The sequence below is a fragment of the Fulmarus glacialis genome, unplaced genomic scaffold (genome assembly GCF_000690835.1).
Source record: "Fulmarus glacialis isolate BGI_N327 unplaced genomic scaffold, ASM69083v1 scaffold19099, whole genome shotgun sequence".
In the NCBI taxonomy this organism is placed as follows: Eukaryota; Metazoa; Chordata; class Aves; order Procellariiformes; family Procellariidae; genus Fulmarus; species Fulmarus glacialis.
The window spans coordinates 50,698-73,930 of record NW_009235410.1 but is presented as its reverse complement, the minus strand read 5'-3'; the positions used below and the strand labels follow the sequence as shown (position 1 = coordinate 73,930).

Genomic DNA, 23,233 nt, shown 5'->3' with positions numbered 1-23,233 from the left:
ATGCTGCCTCATTTCCTAAGCACACACTGCTCTGTGGTTTTTGCGTGACCTTACCTCGTTGACTGCAATTTTGTCCTTTTCTCGTGCGGTATATAAGATGTTTCTTAGGGTCATTTTAGATTTTGTGTTTTTCAACAAGGTGCAGATACCAGCGCTGAGGATGTCCAGTACATACAGTTAGGGGAGGCTTTTCAGACTGTACCATGGAGAAAAAATGCTTTTTTCTTTGGACCAGTGCAGCTCGAGTGAAAGAAAGCCCTTTCCTTGCTTTGTGTTGCACGTGTGCATTTACTTAGCAATCTAAGCATATCATTCCTAGAAGGTCTGAGCAATTCCTTAATTCACTGAAAAAGTGAGGTAATTATTCCAAATTGAATAAAAATGTTAATATTAAAAATTAAAAACAAGTATATTGAATGCGAGTTGTTTAAACCTCCTTTCATTTAAAATAAATACAGTCATACTGAGCTGCACTGTCTGCCCAGTGGGATACATGGTGCCCAGATAACTGAAGTAACTTAACAAAAGTTGTATGAAGGGCAGTATTTTCTTAATTGGCAAACTTTAATTTCTGTAATCATGTATTCGTACCACACCTTTAACCTTCCCGCTGAATATTAATGTTTTACTTGACTCCACTATTCATTCTTTGCTGTGCAATCCATGATTTTTTTTTTATTACTGACTGTTACTTTAACTTTGGCTGTTCATGTGGCTTTACAAACTGTCTTGCAGATCTAGATTTGAAAGATACAACAGCAGTCACATATGGAGCCTAGTCTTTAGCTGTCATAGCAGGTAGCAAAACTAAATGGAAATGAAGAAAATTACATCTAGGTCTAGATTTCTAGCAAAACTGGACCTTGTTGTAAATACTTGGAAGCTGAAGCTGTTGCTCAAAGTATTTTATGTGTATTTATAACTTTTTTTTTTGGAAAGCATGTATTTAGTATAAACCAACAAATATAAAATAAATGAAAAATGTTACAACAGTTGACTGTGTGTGATCTGGGGTTGAGAATTTGTCTCCAGGAGAGAATTTCACCACCATTATAGATTTTAATTTTACAGCTTCATATGAATTGTACGGAGCGATGCATGTATTGGATCATTTTGTTTTAATTTCCGATTATGTTGTTTGTCTTTTTCTAATAAGGAACTGAATTGTACAAACAAATGAGTTGATAAAGTCTGTCTTGTTTTTATTAAAAAATGTAGCTGAATTACTGGAATTTTACTGTACTTGACAAAAATACCTTGAAGTTTTTAATTAGCGCTTTTTAAATTGCCCCGTGAAGTGTCTGCCTTCAAAATAAGTTTTCTAGCAAAGCAGGCACTATTTTTATTAGAAAGTGAATTTGTCAGCATTGGCCTATCAAATGAAATATGGGCTGTGTTTTTTCATTTTTAAGCCTTTCTGTAATACTGTTCAAGAAAATTAATATGGTCTTGCAGAAATAGCAAAAGCATAGTTTGACATAGTTTCATTATTTTTCCCAATCATAATGTTCTTTCCCTTCAATAGCTTTATTTATAGACTCTTATATTAGACTCAACATGTTAAATCTTCCAAATATGGAATTACTGCTCGATTTGATAAATGAAGGACTAGATTCTTCCCTGTTTGCTGATGCCTATTCAGCGCAGAGCTGTAGCAATCAATGAACTGATACCAGCTGAAAGCTCGGTGTGGAGCCTAGTGTTACGACTGTCACTGATTTTAAGAAGCCTAAGGTCAGATCAGAGTGTGGTTTTTAACCTTACTTTTGCAGATACCAGAACTCTGTTTTGAAACTAAAAAAATAACTTTTATTTATTGTCCTTTCATGTTTTGTTAATTGGTGGGTGCTTGCTGTGTGTATGGGCCCTAATTTATTAATACTGAATGGGTCTGATAAATTATTCCGGGTTTTGTGGTTATAGGTATTTGTTTTCTTTTTATAGGTATGTTTATCATAGCTCCAAGTGGATGGTGGCTGGTAATGCCGACTCCCCGGTACCGCCTCGTGTTTATATTCACCCCGATTCACCCGCCTCCGGGGAGACATGGATGAGGCAAGTGATCAGCTTCGACAAACTGAAGCTTACCAATAATGAGCTGGACGATCAAGGGCATGTGAGTACTTGCTCTTCTGCAGTATTATACGTAGGCACATTGCTCAGCCCTGAAGGACTGACGTACAGCTTCAGGGTGCCAGAAATAGGCTTGACTTTTCAAAGCTGTTTTGGAACTTTACCGTCCAGATCTAAAATCTGCTTGCTTTCTGCTTCGATAATTAACTGCTTATTAGAGCCTGCTGTTTTACTCCCCCCTCAAAAACAGAACTCCTTCTGCAAAGTAAGACTTTACAAGGCTAAATTGCCTAATACGAAGGGGCAGAATTGCTCTCATGTTTTCCCACCGAGTGTGTTACTCGCAACTTCTGCTCCGATCAAAAAGGACGCTTAAATTCACAAGTGGCTAGAAGAAACATTAATAGTGTGTAATAACTTCATGTGAATAAAAATACACTTAACTATTTTCTTAACCTAAACATTTGTGTGAAATCCCATGAGGTGTTAATAATTGCAGTCAAAAACGAACAACATGGGAGCTGGGTTCGCTCCGATAATGATTTATTACATACCTTATGAAGCAAGACCCTTTCACAGCTGAGGCTCATTACTTGTGAAAAAACTGGCGAGGACGTATGTAGTATGAGTGTTCTGTTTGCAAGTTCTAAATTGTTTAGTTATGACATTATCTGATGTGACAAAATGTGTTATGTTAATATTTCCTTTTCTCTTCAAAACTGTTGAAACATGACAGATGTAAGCCAGTATCTTTCCAGCAATCCCTAAAATAGTTTTACTTGACACCTTAGGAAATAATTAAAAAACGAGAATTGTTTTTAGTCAGGGTGAAGTCTTTAATTTTGCAAAATCGCGTAATAAATGGCAAATGTTGGCTTTCTTTCAGAAGGAGCATCGAGTTCCAAGTAGTAGAGTTTTAAGATGTTAGAGGCAAGTTCTGAGACAGGATGTGGATTCCATTGTCCTTAGCGTAGCCCAGTTTGTTAAGCAGGGTACTTTCTCCTTCACGGAAGGGAGTGAAGGGAAATGTACCTGGCACAGAGTACAAAGATGCTACATGCATCTCTCAGTATAGTTGTAACTCTGTGACATTAAGCCAGGTATTTTGTCAATACACAGTCCAAGTTTAAGTATTTTTTCTCCCTGTTTGTGTTTGCGAAGGAGATTAACTTGAGACTCTGGCCAAATCGTGCAGGAGCTACAACTTCTGTGTTACAGAGGCAGGAATACAGGAGACTGGCTGGACCGAGCTACCAAGTGTGATAACAAGGATAAAAAGCCTCCCTGTCGCATAATACTGTTCATAATTTCATCGCGCTTTTCCTTAAAAGGAACGTGGGGGTATTTGCATCTCCTGAGTTAGCAGTGCCTGTGTTAAGGATTGACAGAAAGAGGTTTTACATCGCTTCTTTCCAGAATTACAGTTACAGGGTCTCATTTGGCAGTGTTTGTTTGAGTAAAGGTTACCACAGGTAGTTCCCTTTCGTTTCCCCAGCATTCGTGTGTTTCTGACTCTTCTCGAGTGGGAGTTGCTTTCTCTGAGTCCTGAGTCTATTGTAAGGGCTTTAAAAAGTGAAGCGGATGTGAATGGGTAAAATGTCGCTTTTGCAGCGGAGAGCAGGCCAGCTGGTTTTTGTACTCGGTTGTTTCAGAGGGGCGATACGTGGGTACTGTGGTCCACCCTTGCACTTGCGGTCGCAAACTGCTCTGTGATAAAATCTCGGCTACGTAGAGAATTGTATTGCCATATTTTTCCATACCAGATCTTAGCTTTGTTTTTATTCTGAACTGAAACCTGTGTAGTGTACACAGCACGCCATTATTCATAATGTGGGGGGATATAAATTCTCTGGTCTTTAGTTAAGTGTTTCGATTTGGAAACTAGTGAAGCAAAGCCCTAGTACAGTGATTTGAGACACATTGAACTGATTCAGAGCTACGGCAGCGCCCCTCCTCCCCAAAATGGAAATTTAAGTATTAAAATAAAAGGACAAAAGAAGGATGACTGTAAAATAATTTCATATTTCTCAAATCTGGGAAATTGCAAACATGTCATTCATAATTACCAGAAAAGGCAAAAGCAGAAAGCAGAAAAGTGTCTCTTCCAATGGGTACATTTTTTCTTTTAAAGCTATGGTAGTGTGGAATGCTGTATTGAAAAAGCTATGTAGCCTCTGAATGCCTCCAGCAATAATGGAAAACGAATAATCATATTTTGTGATGAATATAAAAAACAATTGTTTCGCATAAGCAGGAAGGAACCATTTTTCTCAAAAGGGTACCAGGGGAGGGATGGGGGATTAGAAGACCTAGGGGTCAAGGCTGTACTGTCCCTCGAATATTTCTTTTTACATCAAGTGTTCTGCCTCTCCCAGCCCTGTATGGGAGATGGGGTATACTTTAGATTATTAGAAAGTTGTTTATTTTTCCCCTCCCACTTAGGCAGAATGGCTCAGAGAAACCTCGGTGCGGTCTCTACACTCTGCCATCATTCCTCCAGTAGTTCAAGCAGTGTCGGGCTTTAGCTGTTGTTCTTTGGGTGTGCTTTCCATGCTGTCTGGTTCTGGGGCTTTAATCCTTGTCGAAATTGTTCCTTTGTTCTTCTCGTGCTCCTCAGGGGTGTCAGCTTTTGCAGAGTTTTTGCGCAAAAGCCCAGGGCTAGGTTTTGATCTTGCAGGCGTTGAGGTAGGGAGCTCACATGAGATCAACCCAGAGCCCTTTTACCTATTCCAGAGTATTAACTCTCAGAATCAGTGAGAGAAGTGACCCACGTCCATGGGAATGGGGACCGTATTTGCAAACAGACGCTAAGGTAGTATTCCTGTGCAGTATTTATATTGAGGTAGTAGTTCATGGCAGCCAGCTCCCCTTGCATTGCGTTGGCCTGGGATTAGCTTCTTGTGAAAGGAGATCAGCCATCTCTACGATGACTTGCTTCGCTGCTCGAACGCTTTCCGGGCTCCTTGCTGCCTGCTGCTATTTTCATCAGTATTTTGAGTGGGAGTTTGTGACGACGTAATTTTATAGTGATGTTCTGCGGAGAGATTTTGAAGTACATCTGCACGTAGGACACTCTCTGATACATGGGTTCCACTTGAAGGCTGAGGAGATCAAGCAAAATTTTTAAGGATATGTTTTCCTTGTGTGTTTTTGATCTCAAAAGGGAGTCCCCGGGTAAATTCCCTACTTTGGAAAGATTGTGTGCTTATAGAGGCATTAAGGGCCGATGGCATCATTAAGACACATACTGTGTCTTCCATTTGAGTTGTGACGGTAGGGAAAAGTAAACCTGCATTTTGCAGTTGACACCGAGAAGTGCGTGGTCTGGGTGCTCTTTGTTAATGCCTCTCATCCCCCTCTCATCTGTGGAGTAAGTGCTGCATTGTAAAAGCGGTCTGTCCCTCCGGCTGGTTCGAGCTGGCTGATTGTTCTATTCTGAGGCAGTTTTTAATCTGAATTTCAGTAGAGGGGAAAAGTCAATATTTTTGATGCTATTTTCCATGCTTTTCAACTGAGTATTTTTTGATGCAGAGGAACATCTTTTAGTGAAAATGAGGCTGTTAGCGTGTTAATTGTTCCTTGGTGGTTGGGGTTTTTTCTCCCCATTTGAAAGTGGGGTGAGGCTGGAAGCAGAGGCGGACTGTTGCTCTGCCCAGACTTGGCTCCAAGTAGCGAGCTCTGCTTGCAGTCAATGGGTAGTTACATGTTCTTGTCACAATGAAAAGCTGGGAAACATCAGCGTTTGCACTTGCAGTTTTTGTCTTTGTGAAGAGGGAATCCATGCTCCTCGGCCCCACACGCTTCCCTGACTGCAGAAAGCCTGAATACATGGGCTTTGCAGGGAGAACAAAGGAGGATTTTTGGTGAAAACAACACCCAAGTGACGACCATGCCGGTACTGGGGAGGTGGCTGTGTAATTTGTGCACCGCTGAGCTGCAGGAGGACCGGCATCTCCCCCGCGAAAGAGAATCGGGCTCGCATGTGCTGGCCGTGGCATTTGTGCCACGGCGGTACCCAAGCTCGGCGTCAGCGCTGAGGCCTCCTCACAGCGGCATCTCTCAAAAGTCGTATGGCAAAGGTAATCCCAACTTTGTGTGTCTGCAGGTGCCTTGGCCACCTTTGCTCTGCCAGGCTGTCGCTTTGCCCTGCTGCCTACCCGTGGGCTCCCTGCTGCGGTGTCTTCTGTCCGATAATGATGTCTTGACAGCTGCAGTGGTCAAAGTGTGATTTTTACCTTTGGCGGGAGAGGTTTATTGCCCCCCGAAGTGTTTTGGTCTTGCCTTGCGAGAGGTTTGTAGAGGGAGGCAGGCTCTTCAACTGTGAGTTGAAAGCAATGCCAGCTCGTGCTTGGCGTTTGGTGGGGTTTGTTCTGGTTGGGGTTTTTTGTTGTTGGCTTTTAAGGGTATGAAGGGAAAGTTGCTGGTTCTGCAGATAAACTGTTAGATCTGGTTTGTGCTGTTAAATGTGCGAGCAATGCAAAATGAAAAGCAGGAATCTCCTTTTCCTTAGCTTTTTCATCACAGTAACTTTCGGTGATGCTTAGAATAATAGAGCTAAAAGATTTTCAGAATGGGCATTGCATCTCCCTCTCCTTTTATGTCCTATCTACATAGCGTTGCTCCTTAATTCACCAGGGCTCTGCAGTTATGTGTTTGTTATTTAGAATTCAGAGTCCTGATCATTAACAAAGATCCCATTGTACAAGGCACAGTACAAAATCAAGAAAAAAAAAATTCTTGCTATGGATTTGGTAATCGTCTAACAGTGTGTCAGCGCAGCAAATTTCAGTATAGCACCGAGCCAAGCCAGGTGGCTCTTAAGAGATGACAAGGATCAGTTTAGCTGTAATAGCTACCCAGATAAGGAGTGGGAGGTGTTCATCTCCATGCTGCTGTCACTTGTCCTGATACATGAGCAGAGCAGAACCCAGTTCGTAGCTGCCTGGGTTATCATTGCGTACGGTCAAGCCCGCCGCATGGGCAAGCGGTAGTTTGCACCGCAGAGTGATGGGGTGAAGTAATTGGGGTGGGAGCAGAACGCGGCACGCTCAGTGGCACCCGGGCAAATGGCGAGGCACAGAATAGCGATGGGTTTGAACAGTGGAACAGAGCTTTCCTCGATCATTTTTTTCTGTTGCATCAGTACCTCCCGTGGTATCACTGGGTGTTCACAGGAAAACAGGGTCAGGAATGTGCTGTCCTCTCTGCATTTTCATTTTGTAGGTCTTTGCCAGCGGAGAACTGAAAGGAATGCTGTAAAAGAGAATACACATTTGCATGATAAAAATCTTGCTCTGTGCAAGATTTCAGAAACTGGGAAAAGGCTTCATAGGAGAACATCCATAGGGCAGTCCCTGAGCAAATTAATTGGAGCCTGTGATGTCATTGTCAAAACCTTACTTACAGGCTAATAAAACCCTTGATTATCCAGAAACTTGGCTTACCCAAAACGGGGTCATGTGATCTGGCCAGGACCAAGTGTATTAAACTAGCCAAACTCTAGTTTATCCAAATGAATGTAATGTCCTCTATGTCGTTTGGATGAATGAACTTCCACGGTGTCTGGCATAGGGGCTCTGTCGAGTGCCTGAGCACATGCACATTCTGAGGCTACTCAAGAAGCAGGAAATTAAAAAGCTTCCCCTGAATGTTGATTAGTGGTTCCACAGGCCAATAGCCATAGGACTATTTATTTATCAGGTTACTAATTTCTTAGGCCTTCCAACAATAATAGTTGAGCTTCCAATTTTTTTTTTTGTTGAAATCTTCTATTTTAGTAGTGGTTAGCTGAAGTGGAGTAAAATAGAGAAAAAATTCTGTATTTTAAACCTCCTCTAAAATTTGGGAGCAATATCAAGAGGTATTTTTGTGTTTAATTTTATGCACTCTGTGTTCATATACTTCTTGTTTATCATTTATTCTTAGTTGCGTTTTGGTATGCTGGGAGGGGTTTGTGTATTGATATTCATTGTCCATATTATAAATCTAGGGTTATTAACACTTTAGAGTTTTGGATTTTGGTGTTATTCTACTCTAAGTTTCTGCTTCTTCAGAGTGTGAGAGTCTCAGCTTGTGTTCAAAACAAGGTGTGTTTCCAGCCTTTGGGATTATCAGGAAAAAAAAATAGCTCCAAGCATATCCCAAAGGTTCCAAAAACAAAAGGCAAATGCTGCTGCTGTTAATCCTGTTAGATCAAATCTAGGCTCCAGTGGAAAAAAGTGACAAAAATTTTCTAATTCCAGTGGGACCAGGAATTCACTCCTGATTTTTTTTTTTTTTTTTTTTGAGCCAGTCTCAATTGAGCCAGTCTCTGAATTTGGAGCTCCTGAGTCGTAATTTTTAAATGCTTAGGGTTGGCAATAACATAAATGCATGGGGATTAGACTACTGTAATAAGAACCTTCAGAGGTTAAAGAAAACATTTGATTTCCAGTAAGTGGCATGGTAAACACATACCATAATCTGTTCCAAAAAGCTATTAGTCCTGAAACAGCAGGGTGTCCTTTCTAATAAATGTTATCTTTTTCCTTTCATGACTGCATAGATAATCCTTCACTCTATGCATAAATATCAGCCTCGTGTCCACGTCATCCGAAAAGACTGTGGAGATGATCTGTCCCCCGTCAAGCCTATCCCTTCAGGAGAAGGGGTGAAAGCCTTCTCCTTTCCAGAGACAGTTTTCACTACTGTCACAGCATACCAAAATCAACAGGTAACGTGGGCTTTCTGCTTAGGACTTTACAGGCTTTTCAGAGTAGACCAGGGAAGTCAGGGATAGGAGAAAAGCGAATACTTTTATTATACCACTTATTAAAAAGCATTGTCTAAACCCTTTTTGTATTACAAGTAGCTTTCACTAGTGTTCTTGCAGCAGCGCCTGGAGGCTATAGCTGAGACTTCAGGCCATGTGGGCTAGATGCTGCGCGTAAGAAGTCATGCTTATTATGGAGATCACCCAGTCTAATTAGCATAGCTAATGGTGTCTTAATTATAAATACAGCATCGAAGCACAAGGCAAAGAGCAGTCTAATTTTTTTAAAGGTGTGTTTGTACCTTTACGTGTAGATACGTGTCTGGATAGAATTTGTAAAGCACTTTTGTTCCTGACTCCAGTGATTTCAAAACTCCCAGTACCTTAACAGAGAAGCTGAGGTCTGAAGAAAGTTGCAGTCATTTTCATTAACTGCATTCAGCATATGTTATTAACTGCAATCTATTTGGGTCCGCACAGAGTCAAAGTCAAAAGTAAACTGCAGGTTGCGTGACTCTGGTGTTCAGCTCTTATTATCACTTGTTTAAGTATTAACATACATAGTGACACCATAGTTAGTGTTGTGAGATTTTATTAATTCCAGGTAAGTTATTGCAGCTATATTTTGGGAAATTATATATGCCTTGCTATCTTACAAAGAGGAGAGCAGGATAGCCATGTAAATACTGAAATATAATTATTTTGTGCCTATCCTGTTTATTTAAATAAACTACAAGTATTTGGGCGGGGGGGGGTGTTGCTGTTTTTTTATGGAGGATAATAGCCTAGAGATAATCTCTCTTTTCACATTTCCTTCTTGACCTGTACAGAAATAAAATTTAATTTAAATTTTATTGCAGTTAGGCAGTGTACTTTCTTAGGTGAAGAATGACATTTGCCAGAAGATTTTTCTCAAGAATTCCAACCTGCCATTTGGTAGCATTAAATACCTATTAGCTTCTCTGGGGATTTGCAAAAATAATGATCAGAAGGCTGGCCCTTATTTTGCTGTGTTTCAGGACAACCATCTTAAACCATGCAAATGTGAAGATGTTTCTGCACCACTGTCAGCTTAATTCTATCAGGAGAGTAATTTTGTGTGTTACTTAACTGAATTTGCAGGTAATAATTTCTCTACTCATATTCACAGATAACTCGTCTGAAGATTGATAGGAATCCATTCGCCAAAGGGTTTAGAGATTCGGGACGTAACAGGTAGGTGTTGGGGAAGGAGGTGGGCTTGCTACTGCTGACAGATTTGGTTTGTGAAGGCTGGTCGAGGGGAATACCTGTATTTACAAACAAATTAGTCTGAGGACTCGGACTCCTTGAGGGAGCACTTAGGCTCCCCAGTAATGTTCTCTGGTGGGCTCCCGTTCTTACTCCTCTGACCTTATAGGTCAAGAACGGGTTGGCACTTGGCTTGACTCATGTACTCAAGTTTCCTTTCGGTGGAAGCGGTGGCATACCGTGAAGGCTGCAAATGGAATTAATGCATACTCAGGTCTGTGATTTCAGGCTGCTCCTGAAATCTCCTCTTTCTTCTGGCTGGAGACACAAATTGCAGTGTCAAACTATAAGCCCAGGTTCTCTTGCATGTAAGTGACATTTAGCATGGATGAATGGCTCGTTGCTTTCTCTTGAAGAGGGAGAAACTGAGTTGCCTTGTGCGGTAACCTTACGTTTACTGCACTTGCCTAGGAGGTGGGAGACCTGTGTTCAAGTGTCTCTTTAGCCTAAGGAGTTTTAAATCCACTTCCTAGGTGAATGCCTTTCCTACTAGGCTATAGATGACCTTGAAACGAGCCTGGTTTCCACCTATTCTGTTGCGGTTGGGCTGATTAATTGCTTGTTCTCTCTTGATCCATGAATCTTTCAAAATAGCAATGGGGAATCTGAGTAGTGCAAAGTGGAGACTTGGGTCTAGTCCCTGCTGCCAGTACTGATGAGGTATTTTATCCAAAGACCGTTTAATGCAAAATACTTAAGCCTGTTATGAATTGTATGTTAAACCGTTTCAGCTAAAAAAAGCAGCATTTAATTATGGTGCGTATTATACATCAGTTCCAGTGACCACATTGCGTTTGGTGTCTACAGCTGCTGTATTTATGATCTAGCCTTGCAGAGAAGGGAGCAGAGCCTGAGCTGGTAGGAATGCTCAGAGAGTATCTTTTGGTAGCTGCTTTATTAGGCTTCTCTTTTAGCAGAGGCTACAGCATTAAAGCCTCTTTTGTGCTTCCACCTGAGTTACATACGTGCTGAGACTGGACAACAAACAAGAGTAGTTTTTAGAAGATGAACAGTTGCAGAAGGGGTGGGGTGGTTGTAAAGGTTTACAGGAACCCACTGTAAGTATCTTTTCAGTTTGCACTCTGCATTTGTTGCTCTCTAAGATTTTTGTCTTCTAGCAAGAAACAATTGGCCATGCTCTGTCCTGGGGCCTGGAAGGGATGCCCCAGGCACCGGAATAAATTGAGTTTTGTCCTCCTTTGTAGCCTTCTAGTTTGAAATTAAGTGAACAGTAACTTCCAGATAAATGCAGTGACTGAAGAAGCCAAACATGCTGTGTGTACTTAGGGAAGAAAAGAGTTGCCATACATGCCCTATTTGACAGCTTTCCGTGGGCAGTGTCTGTGCTATGCATGCGTTATGCAGAGCTATAAAATGAGTACTGAGGAGCCTCCTAAGAATCGTGAAACCCTGACTCCTCTGAAATTTCTGAGTTTATGAAACAAGAGAAGATGCCCTTGAAAATAGAGAGGAAAGAATCGTGCAGAAACCAGTTTTGAACTGGATGTAACGTGGCAGGACAGCCCTGGTATTACCCAAGGACGATGTAGGTGCAGTAAGAGCACTGCATCTGCAACCATGCAAATCCAATTGTACGACTGGGGATATCCAGAGAGGTGGGGTTTTTTTTGTTTGGCTGCTAGGAATAAGTTTGGTTCGGGCATTAGGAAAAAAACAGGATATATTAACTGAAAGACAGTTACAGTTTATGGAAATGGATTAGGAGGCCAGTCCTGTAGGAAGGGCCAGCCTCTGTATAAATGTTTCCGAACTGGCTTTAGATGACGTCTGAATGCTTTTACTGTACCAAACACACTCGTTACAGAAGTGACTCTGCAAACCCTTGTCCATTGCAAATTGACATTGGTTTACTGAAGTCAGTATTGCTGTTCTTTTTGATAGGCTCTATGGTACTGAATAAGTGTGTTTGGGAACGCAGCTCAGATTTTTAATTGTCGAGGAAAATTTCCTATTTTATTTTAAATTACTGGTCTACTCAGTTGATTATTATTTTAATCTGTTGCTGAAGATTGAAATTAAATGTTAAGATTCGGTTGTCTTCATTGTTCTAGCCGGTATACTTATCACCTAGGCATTTTAATCTCCAACAAAAGTGTAAAAAAAATGCTGTGGTACCATTATCTCCAACTTTTCAATGTTGCTTTAATTATTGCAGCTGTCTTACTCTGCACTGCTGCATGCAATGATTCTGTTTAATTAAAAATATTCCCTTTCAGGTCATTCCCGTTCAGTCCCACAGGCTATTTTACAGAAGTCAGTAGCTTCACCTTTTAAAAGCATGCCCTGTGCATTTGCAAAGTGCAACAGAATTTATGTGCTGAGAATAGTTTCATTCTTCAGTTAGGCCTTAAGTTTGACCCTATAAAAACTTTTACTCAGGAAAGGACCAGAATTTCTCCCTTTAAATACTTCAGGAAAAACATAACTGTTTTGTTAAATAAACTTGGCCATTTGATAGCGTAAATTAGGGTGGTGATAAAATGTGGAAATTGTTCGAAGGCATCTTGTATAAATTATCGCCTTGGCTGCACTCCTCCAGGAGGTGGCTTTTATCTCCGCTTTAACTAGAAATGAAAATTCACCATTGCTGCAGAAAATGAAGGCTATCTTTTTAGTCGAGGTTCAGCTAATAAATACTTTATAACGGTTTCCTGAAATACATTTGTGATCCTGCTGGAAATGCAACGGGGAAGAAGCAGTATCAGAAGAACATGTCGGTAGCTTCAAATTGGGCTATTTGCATAATTCGAGTTTACAGAGTGCTGCTGCTCAAAGGCAAGCACTTGTATTTGGTGCGTGCCTGATGCTGACACTTAACAGGCCTTTGGGGCCCAGCAGCCAAAAATAACAGCAAAATGATACCTCTGAGGTGCATTATTCATAAAATTCTGTCAGAAAACAAAGGAGCCTTTACCTTCAGGAAATATTCTTGTAAATATTGTCTGCCATGATTGTCTACCAGGTTATTTCTGTTTTGTCATAACACTCTTGAAAGAAAATGATTGCCTTTAGGAACTGAAAATCTTCATTTTGCTCAGCACATAACAACCAAGACACAACATTGCTTTGTACGTTTTAGTACCCAAAGAGCTGTACATCCAGGGCTTGCTCATGTTGTAAGCGTGATTTTCCTTCTCATTGGTAATGACTGGGAATCCTGTTTTAACAGAAGTTGTCAGTGGATCACCTTTGTTCTAGGCAGAAATAGGAGATCTTCCCTCTGGCAGTTAGAGCGTTACTTTTAAGGAAATGTCATACTAGGAAAACATGTAACGTCATTTTAGCCAAGTTGTGTCGTCCCCCGCGCCCCCTGCAAAAAAAACCCCAAAAGCCAAAAGTGACATCGAGAGCCAGATTGTGGAAATGGGAAACTCTTTGCATGCTGCCAGCCCAGTGACTGCAGATCACAGCGGTCTCATGGGTTAGGATGTAAGGCGCTTTTCTAAAAAGCAAAATGAAACTCAAAATAATCCTGAAATGTGACTAATTTTTATATGTTTCTGAGGTAAACTATGCAGAGAAATGTGGCAAAATACAGCTTTCTTTCATGACGCTGTGATGTTTTTGTTCTAAATAGAATGGGACTGGAAGCTCTGGTAGAGTCTTATGCCTTCTGGAGACCTTCACTGAGGACACTTACGTTTGAAGATATACCTGGGATACCCAAGCAAGGTAACAGTCATCTTTGTGTTCTTTCAAAACAAAAATGCATGAAGATAAAGCTTCGCCCATCATTCTTTACAAAAATCTAGATGAGTGTGTCGTTTGCAGAGAAAAAACGATGAACCAACCCCAGCGCAGGCCATCACCTCTCATCAGAGCTATTCTAAGTTAGAAAACTAATGCTAATTTAACCACTGTGGCAGTAAAAATGTTAGGTCGTAAAGATAAATCAGATCACATGTGGAAGATGGCAGTTATTTAAGGATGGAATAACCTCTTCCTTAGTGTTACGCTCTGGCTAGATATACAAGGCAGAGTTCATTTATAGATGACTTCCGTTGTACACATCCAGAGTCCAGTATAGGAATTACTTGTGTGTTTAAGAGGAAGAAAAAGGAATGGGAGAAGAAATGTCCTCTAATTGGGTTTCCTCCTTGGAAAGCCTCCTTGATTCTTAAAGACCTAAAAATTGTTCAGTAAAAGCCCAACAGACTTTATCTGCATCCCAGAGCTTGAAAAAATGGACTTCCTCGCCATTTTGTTTTTTCCTGCTCCCCAGTCCATAACCTCTTGGCTCCCACTTTCTCCAGCCTAGAGGTAGTGCTGTGGGGGACGGAGGGGTATTTAAATGGCCTGTTTGGACAGAGAGGGGAATCTCTGTACTCTTTTCTGAGTTCCTTTATTTCCAAAGTACCCCAACGCATGTAGAAAACCTCTCAGACGTTTCCCAACTAAGTCAGACCTATTGCTCTTGATTCTTTGCATTTCCTGCTACCAAATTTGCAAACATCCTTCCTGCCTTCTTGATAACGTATTCCAAAGCCATTAAGCATCTTCAGAGCAAAAACCCAGAAAATACGGAAATGCACAGAAACCACTTTTGTCAACTTCTCCCAACTTAGCGCGCCCCTTTGAGAAATCTTACGCATCCATGCCTGATGTGTGCAATTAAAAAGGTGTTTTTGTGCCAAGTCACAGATACATTGGACGAGGGTTGGCAGGGTTTTGGGTGGAGGATGGGGGCGGGGGGACTGTCCTCGTAAAACAGGCCTGTAATGAGAAGCCAGCATCAGACCTGAAATACCTTGTCAGACTGTGTAAGACTGAAAGGCAACTCACTATGAAGTTAAAATGTCTAGGAGACAGGCCAGCTGTGTTGCCCTGTTTGTAGACAGCAGCACTGTTTGAGAGCAGGGCAACTGCTGCTGTGAACTTCCCGCTTCCTTTTCTGCTGTTGCAGGTGAAGGAGCTTGTTGAAGTTACTGTTGATGTTCATAGAATGGGAACTGGGATCCTTGGAAAATCTTTAGTCAACTGTACCTTGGCCAGTAGGGTGATTTAGAGACTTGCTGAAAGACCCCATTAGAGATTTGCCCTGGCTGTTAGTGCTGGAAGTGCCCACCTTTGAGTAGCGGAGGCATTGACATAGATTGGAAGAAAAATAAGTATGCCTTACGCTAGGATTTCTTGAACGTGGCAGTGTCTCATGGTGCTTTGTGCCTGTTGTGGCCTGTCAACAGAGCAAGAAGAAGCAGCCAGAGTTCACTGATAATGTATTTTGCTTTTTAGTAGCTCACCTATCATGAAAACTTGTTAACTTATTGACAGCCTGTATCTCTCTGCAGCATCAAACTGTTGATGGTTAATGTGATTCACAAACAGGAGAGTCTTCTGTGTTAAGTGCCTTCCACCTGGGAGACTGTGAAAGGCCCAAATCAATTTTTCTACACTCATTTTTTGGGGAGATACAATCTCTAAGAAAAAGAAGTGTTTCTTACAGCTGGGAAACTTTCGGTCCTGAGAAAAGGCTTCGCTTTGTAGCAAGCAGTGTGTGTCAGGAGCATTCAGCACTGGTATTTGTCGTGTAAAAAGTTCTGATATCAGTAAATGAACAGTTTATGAACAGTTTGCAGCAAACCTAAACCTCCACCTACCCGTTCAAGAAACGAAGCAGCCGTGCACAGTACTCAGCCTACGCTTTTCCTGAAGTTGTTCTGAAGTTTTGTTCTCAAGTTTTTTGGTTTGAAGTTGGAAGTTTTTTGTTCTCAAGTTTTGTTCTGAAGTTGTGAACTTTCCTGAAGCTGTTGAACTGTGGGAGTCTCTATCCTAAGGAGCCGGTTCCTCAGCTGGTGCTCTGACGGCGAGTCAGGCACAGAGTGCTTGAAACGCATTCTGGGGTGTAGCAACAGCATAGACAATACGAAATTCATAACTTTGAAGAAGGCTTCCTGTGATGTGGCACTCACCTGGCTACATCTAAGCTGCCATGCAGGTTGCTTCCCGTGTCAAATAAAGAGTAGTTAACCTTTCGGGAGCTTTAAGTATTGAGTGATGGTTGCAAAAGCACAACTTACATTCTCTTTCTTGGACAGGTTGTTTCTTTAAGAATACGCATGTGCCATACACGCACACATCCCCCTGCACGTGTATGTACATGTCATTTTTTGAATGAATTTGCGTTGTGTTTCACGTCAAGGGTTATTATAAAAGACAAAGGTCTTGATCTGTCACCTAGGAAGTGAACCTTTTCCAACATGTGTCTTACACTGTAATATTCTCTTGCAGGAAATGCAGGTTCCTCTACTTTACTCCAGGGATCTGGCAGTGGAGTGCCATCTACCCACCCTCACCTTTTACCGGGTTCCCCTTGCTCATCTCCAGCCTTCCACCTCAGTCCCAACACTAGCCAGCTCTGTAGCCTTGCTCCAGCTGACTACACAGCTTGTGCCCGCTCAGGCTTGACCCTGAACAGATACAGCACTTCTTTGGCTGAAACCTACAACAGGCTCACAAACCAAACCAGTGAGACGTTTGCACCCCCGAGGACTCCCTCCTATGTCGGTGTGTCGAGTAGCACAACTGTGAATATGTCTATGAGTGGCAATGATGGGGATGCGTTCAGCTGCCCGCAGACTGGCTTATCTATGCAGATTTCAGGGATGTCTCCGCAGCTCCAGTACATCATGCCATCCCCCTCCAGCAATGCCTTTACCACTAATCAAACCCACCAAGGCTCCTACAACACGTTTAGACTGCACAGTCCCTGTGCGCTCTATGGATATAACTTTTCCACATCCCCTAAACTGGCTGCCAGTCCTGAGAAAATCGTTTCTTCCCAAGGAAGTTTCTTGGGGTCCTCGCCAAGCGGAACCATGACGGATCGGCAGATGTTGCCCCCCGTGGAAGGAGTGCACTTACTTAGCAGTGGGGGGCAGCAGAATTTCTTTGACTCTAGGACCCTAGGAAGCTTAACACTCTCATCTTCTCAAGTGTCTGCACATATGGTTTGATGAAGCCTTTAAGTAAAAGTACAGTATGTTTGGTGTCTACAATGTATTTCTTTTGGAATATGAAAGGACACTCGATGTAGCTTGTAAAGTGTGTGTATATATAATATGAGAGGAAGTTTCACTGAATTTTTGACTTGCTCGTGGCCAGATTATTCTCCTATTTTGAGTTACACAGAGTTTGTTGCGGTGCAGACTGCTTTAGTTTTCTGGTATAATACACTTAGTTGTATAACACGTTGGGACATATGCAACAAATTAAGTAAGACTTCCTCCCCTTTCCCCCTCCTCTGTTCTAACCCCTTTAAAGAATGAAATGACACTTGGAGTATTAAACAACACAAACAAGCCCACTTACATTTCCTATAGTACTAGCAAGTTTCTTTAAAACATTTGTACAATGATAAGCTGATGCACCAAAGGCATTTACAAGTTTCTTCTCTGTTATAAGGGATATGAAGGGTATTTGGACTTTTAAGTGTTAAGCATCAAGCATCCAGCCTAAAATAGACGTTTAGCTAATGGATTATTTACAAAGTAAACGGAAAGATTAGTTTGCCTTCTCATGATATGCTGTTTTTAGCTTATCAACGGCACAGCATTCTTACTAGGATTTATTTTTTTCAGCATTAGTTCTAGATTTATGTTTAGGTATTTGAAGACAAATAATGCATATTCAAATTGTGGCGATAGGAGTAATTTAAACCAACAGCAGAAGCAGCAGCATTCCTTGGTACAGAATGAACTTTGGGGTGCTTAATTTTTGTCAAAGGAAGGGCTTGATGCATTTTTTCTCCATAAATATTGCCTATAAGACATTTACTGGACAGTAGGATATTCTAATGTATCTTTGTTTTTGTATTTTTACTTTTTTAAAGGAAAACGCAGGTTTGATTTAGGAAAAAAAAAAGTGAGCAGGATGAGAAATTCCATTATTGGTTTTACCCTTTTGTGTGTGTGTTGTGTTTTGGGTTTCGTTGTTTTTTTTTTAATAAGGGCAAAAAGTCCTCCATCCTCAGTATCTCATAAATACATCGCCTGTAGCAATTAGTCAGATAACCCAGTTTGCCCACAAGTGTTGCTGGAAACAGAACTTTGTCGTAGCTGCCTCCCTGTAACGCGGCCAGACTGGGACCAGGATTACAATAGCAAAATTCCTTTAATAGTTTACTTTCAATGCTGCAGCGTGACACCTACAGCCTACGTCCCTCCCTCCAGGGAGCCATCTGTCTGTCTCTTATTCCTTTCTGTCGTGAGGTTACTGCTGCTCTGTTCTCAGTCAGTTTTTGCCCTGGAATTGGAGAGGTTCCCTTCCTTCCCAGCTCTGGTTTTAACTGGTGCTTTTAAGAACGCTGATCACAACCCGCTCCTGACCAGGCTTCTCCAGAGTGACAAGGACACGGGGAGACACTTGTCGTGGCAAAATTTCTGCCCTCACCTGCACAGCTCCGGTGCGCATCAGTCCTGCTGCGAAAGCTGCCTTTCGGCTGCCCGCCTGTCGGAGCTGAACGATGGAGGTTGTAGAACAGATTTTAATGCGTGAGAGAATGGGTTGTTTTCAACAGTACACTAAGCCTCCTTTATATTGTGCAGGTGATGTAAAGGCATTGTAAAGTGGGTACAAGTGTTGTTGAAAATGCTTCCCTGGTCAGCACTGAAGGAGAATAAGGCCTTTCAGATTTTACGTTTTTCTCTGTTAGATTTTTGGGTGAAGGTGGATTGTTGTGTTTCTCAAGAGTTCCTGCGTCTCTTCTGGCAAACAGTGGGCTTAACTGCTCCCACTTCAAGAAGGACTCATTGCGGCTAGTATTTCTTCAGTGGGTTGGAGATAATGCATGCAGAAACAGCCTTCTCGCTTATTATTTGGGAATGGAAGAGAAACCACAGCAGTCTTTAAGCTCGTGCCTGGAGAAGGCTTTATTTCTGTTAGTTACATATTTGTTTGTGTTAAAGAGCACACGTAGAAAGTTCTCATTCAAAGCTGGAAAGACAAGAGGATGAGCCTGCAGTTGAGGAGATGTGGGTTTGCTTCTTTGCTGTCACAAACTTCCCAAGTGACCTTGGTCAATTCACTCAGCCTTTCTATATCTAATTTTTTTTCTTCTGTAAAATGTGATAATAGCACTTCTCTGCCTCACAGTAAATGGTGACAGTACGTTAAAGGTGAAGATCATCTTTACATCTACTGTACTGTGGACACTACATTACAGATGAATGGCTAGGTAGTGTTCATATATGAGGATAACAAAGAGCATTTGTGTACTTCAGGTCTGTCGCTAGTTTTGGCATTGCAGTGTCCTTTGAGGCAGATGTCCTAGCAAAGACCTGCAATGCTAAAAACACTGTACAAAAACCTCACACTAAGAATTTGTGAAATGGTTCTAAGTCGTGTAGAAGATGGGCAAATTTTCAGTTATGTAAATTGTCATAGCTCTGTTGGTTTAAATTAACAAGAAACTTGTGTATAGTAATTCCTGCTCTAGCCAAAACTTTGAAATATTGCGGTTGGACAAATCTTTAAATGGGAAGAATGATACAATTAATCTGTACTTGAAAAAGGTTAAAGATAATTATCCATGTAATCTGAAGGGCTGTGACTAGGTAGAGATGTGGAAGAGCTAACTCGTGCATGTTCCTAAGGGAAAAAAAAAAAGGTTGTGCATGGATGTTCGTGGAGGTGCTCCTGGCAAGAGTATGTACTTTATCGTCTGGGAATTTTTTAGAACTGGTCTCTTACTTTTCCTCAGATTATTCTTATCATATAACCACACAATATTGTTTGAAACATTTGTTCCTTAAAATTTGAATCATACTGTAAATACTTACTGGTGTGTCTTTGTGAAAAGACTAGGCTTTTTATTAACATAGTAAATGCTATATATGCATTATATCTATAATTACATATCTGTATTTTACAAAAATGCCACAGAAAATATATTAAAGTGTGTATTCAAACACTTTTTACTACATTTGGAAAATTGAGGGGCTTGGGCCTTTTTTTTTTTCTCTACAACTTCAGCAAGACCAAAGGAAGTGACTCTAAGGTAAGCTCTGAATTCAAAGACTTAATACAACAAGCTGCAATGATCCAACTAGTCCACAGTTCTTACATGGTTCAGTTTAACCATCTGCTGTTGAACCTCTCTGTTGTTTGTATGCAAAGGTTACGACAGATGTCAGGTACAAGGAGATGCTGGGGCTGATAGCGAGCTGTGAGGTTTTTACGTGGGAAGAAGGGACTGAGCAGCTTGCCGGGCTCATTAGCCAGTGATGGAGCCTTTCTGGTTCCTCACAGCCCAGCTCATCCCAGCTGCCAAGACCGGTTCAACTGCCCCGTACCAGCCAGATCTGGGAAGTTAGCACTTCATGTGACCAGGTGCTTGAGCAGGAGCTCGGTACCCTGCATATTTTCTCTCTGTTCTGCTCTTACGTTCGTCATTCCCTCTCTGTTCTGCTTATTCTAAATGCAAAAATCCATCGATTCCTAAGGCACAATTTACAACCTATAATCAGCTGGGTATACTGTTACTCAGCAATGAGCAACATTTCTCCCCCCAGAAACACTGTTATGCGTAGTGGCCTTATTTCCTATTGTACTGCAGTAAATGATTCCATGTGACATAGGGCACAGGGCCTGAAAATCTGATTACTTTAGAGACTAGGGTTTCATAGTCACTTAACACCAGCATTGTTGCAAATGACCAGAATTAGGGCAAGAGAAGTAGGCATGAAATGCTTGATCATAAATATCAGGCCTCAAGAGAGAATGAAAGCTTCTGTTTTTAATAAGAGCCTTTTTTGGAATGGCACAATCAGATTCTGAGAGGGCTCATTTCTGCTTCGACAGAGAACAACAGGAGACAACTTTAAAATTACAGACGGTGTCAGCATTAGTGCTAGCAAGTCTATACCATGAGCAGTTCACCAGAAGGAACGTAAGTCGTCATCAGAAGTAGCTCACAGGTTCTGTGGGTATATTTTTCCTGTAAAGATAATACATCTAGTTAGTACTGTGTAGAAGTGTGTTTAAATAGTCTGAAGAGTAGCTACTTTCAGAGGTCCTCTGAAGTCCAAGTTTTAATATCAATAACTGCAATTTATCATAATGAGGTAATGGTTAGTCTTTGTGGGCTGCCTTTCCACTTCTGCGGACAAAATATATTTTCCTGGAGGTAACGCCCAGGTTTCAAGACAAGCGCTGGGGCTCCAATTCTGCGGCAGGGAATGGCAGGAGAAGTGGAGATAGCACAAATGGACCCTGCAATCACATCAGACACTTTTGAAATGTCACAGGTACTGTGATGGCACCCACGATGTATAGTTCTGTCCAAATATATCTTGGTGCACCTCTCACAGGAGCCTGTAGCCTAAAACGAGAACTGACATCAAAGGCTAGTCTAGAAGGATAAAGCATGATGTGAAAATACTTGCGCTACCCGAAAGCTGGGCTATTGCAGTGAACGCTAAGTGTAGCCCCAGCACAGACTCAACCTATGTCAGCACTGCAGCCACTTGGACTATGCCGTGCCCTTATGTTCATTTGCACACCACTGGGTTTTATTTGGATGCTGTAATATAGAGCCAAGAGTAAATTTAGAGCACATTGGAGGAAACCTGGACTCCACTGTGGCCAGTGGTAATGTTGCCATTGACTTGAGCTTTATGGATACCACATTTTCAGACCCTAAGCCATCCCCCTTTCCGTTGCTGAGTACTTTACCCACGCAGCAGCTGTAGTTACACTGTTTTCAGGGATGTTCTTCCGGCCCGTTGGGGTGTTTTTCGGGTGGATAACTGGCTTTTTGCATTTCACATGCTCATATTTTGTTTTTCAATTTTTGCTTCTGCATATTTTAAGCCACAGTCTGTCTCACACTGAAAGATAAGACAAGCCTGGAACTCAGTGCTCCCTCCCCCAGAAGGCTTGCCGATGGATGGTGTATTCCCTTCCACTGCAGATAATTGACTATATATTTCCCACAATGTTTTTATTGTATTTTACAGAGAAAAGTAATAAAAATAGAGGCTGTATCACAATCAAAGCAGTGTTTCCATTCCTCAGGCAATATTTTTCACTAACCCAAAGGAAAACGCCTCCCCACCCTTTCCTGGTTGCTATGCTTGGTATATGGTTCTCAGTAAGAAGAAAACCAGATGCCATATTTAAATGTAAGATGGCAGAAACCAGAAAACCAGAAAAATGGGTCCCAATTCAAGGAAATGTTCCCGGGTAGTCTTTGTATTCTTTGAAGTGCAATATGGACACTAATGTTTCCAGAGACATCCTTAAAGACCCTTTGATATATCACCAAGCAGATAGCTGTTTGTGTATGATAAATGCCTTGTTGACACAGTGTGCGCTACAGATTACCTGCCCCATACTCAGGCAGGACGTTGTCAGTGCCACACAAAGACGTGCGAGCAAATGCCATTTATGTGGTTCTAGTAATCCTACACAGAAGTGTAGCTTCACAAGTGTTAAACAGACCCCAAAACTATGTTTAGAGACCAGTTCTCAGGGAGAACTAGTTACGTGCCAAGCCCATGCAATCCAGTCATCCTCATGGTGGTAATTAAATAGCATCTTACAATGAATATAAAAGCAATTAATCTAGGCAGGCATTTATTTCGCTTTGCTATAACTGAAAAGGATATATTAATTTCCTCAACATTTTGGGAGGGGAAGGGGACTGAATATCTGGAGGCTGTAATATTGAATGTTTTAGCCCCATAGGAATTTTTTTTGTGGAAAACAAAATTTAAATCAAGAGGAGGCAAATGAAGGCTGGTCTATGAGCAAGGAACTTTTAGACATCAAAATATCCCATCGCAAATGTCTAAAAATGGTCTGTCTGATGTCATGTCCTTGCATTCAGCAGAGGACAGAACTGTTACATTAAAGAGTGAAGTGATCCGTGATACCTTTAGCTTATGAAGTGTTGGGTAGAATGAAGGCCTTTGTTTGGTAAGTTAAAGGCTGAACTACTTAAAATAATCTAAGGTTGAGTGTCTGCCATTTTAAGTCTTTAACATTCTGTTCGGTTTTTTTTTTTTTTTTGAAAGAGACTATTAGCAAAGATGAGATGATGCTTAAAAATTTCCAGCCAGATGTGTCTCCAAACTTTCCCAGAGATGAAGGATATTCAAA

The 23,233-nt window shown here is 41.4% G+C and overlaps 1 protein-coding gene across 1 annotated transcript in view; it reads left to right on the top strand.

Moving 5' to 3' along the window:
* Positions 1-17,189, top strand: part of TBX18 (T-box 18) — an 18,267-nt gene extending 1,078 nt beyond the window's left edge. Inside the window, exons 2-6 of the mRNA XM_009586023.1 lie at positions 1,945-2,116; positions 8,618-8,785; positions 9,975-10,039; positions 13,713-13,807; positions 16,364-17,189. Coding sequence (XP_009584318.1) covers positions 1,945-2,116; positions 8,618-8,785; positions 9,975-10,039; positions 13,713-13,807; positions 16,364-17,088 — 1,225 coding nt within the window. The 3' untranslated portion in view covers positions 17,089-17,189. The remainder of the gene's footprint in view (positions 1-1,944; positions 2,117-8,617; positions 8,786-9,974; positions 10,040-13,712; positions 13,808-16,363) is intronic.
* Positions 17,190-23,233: the final 6,044 nt, after the last annotated feature.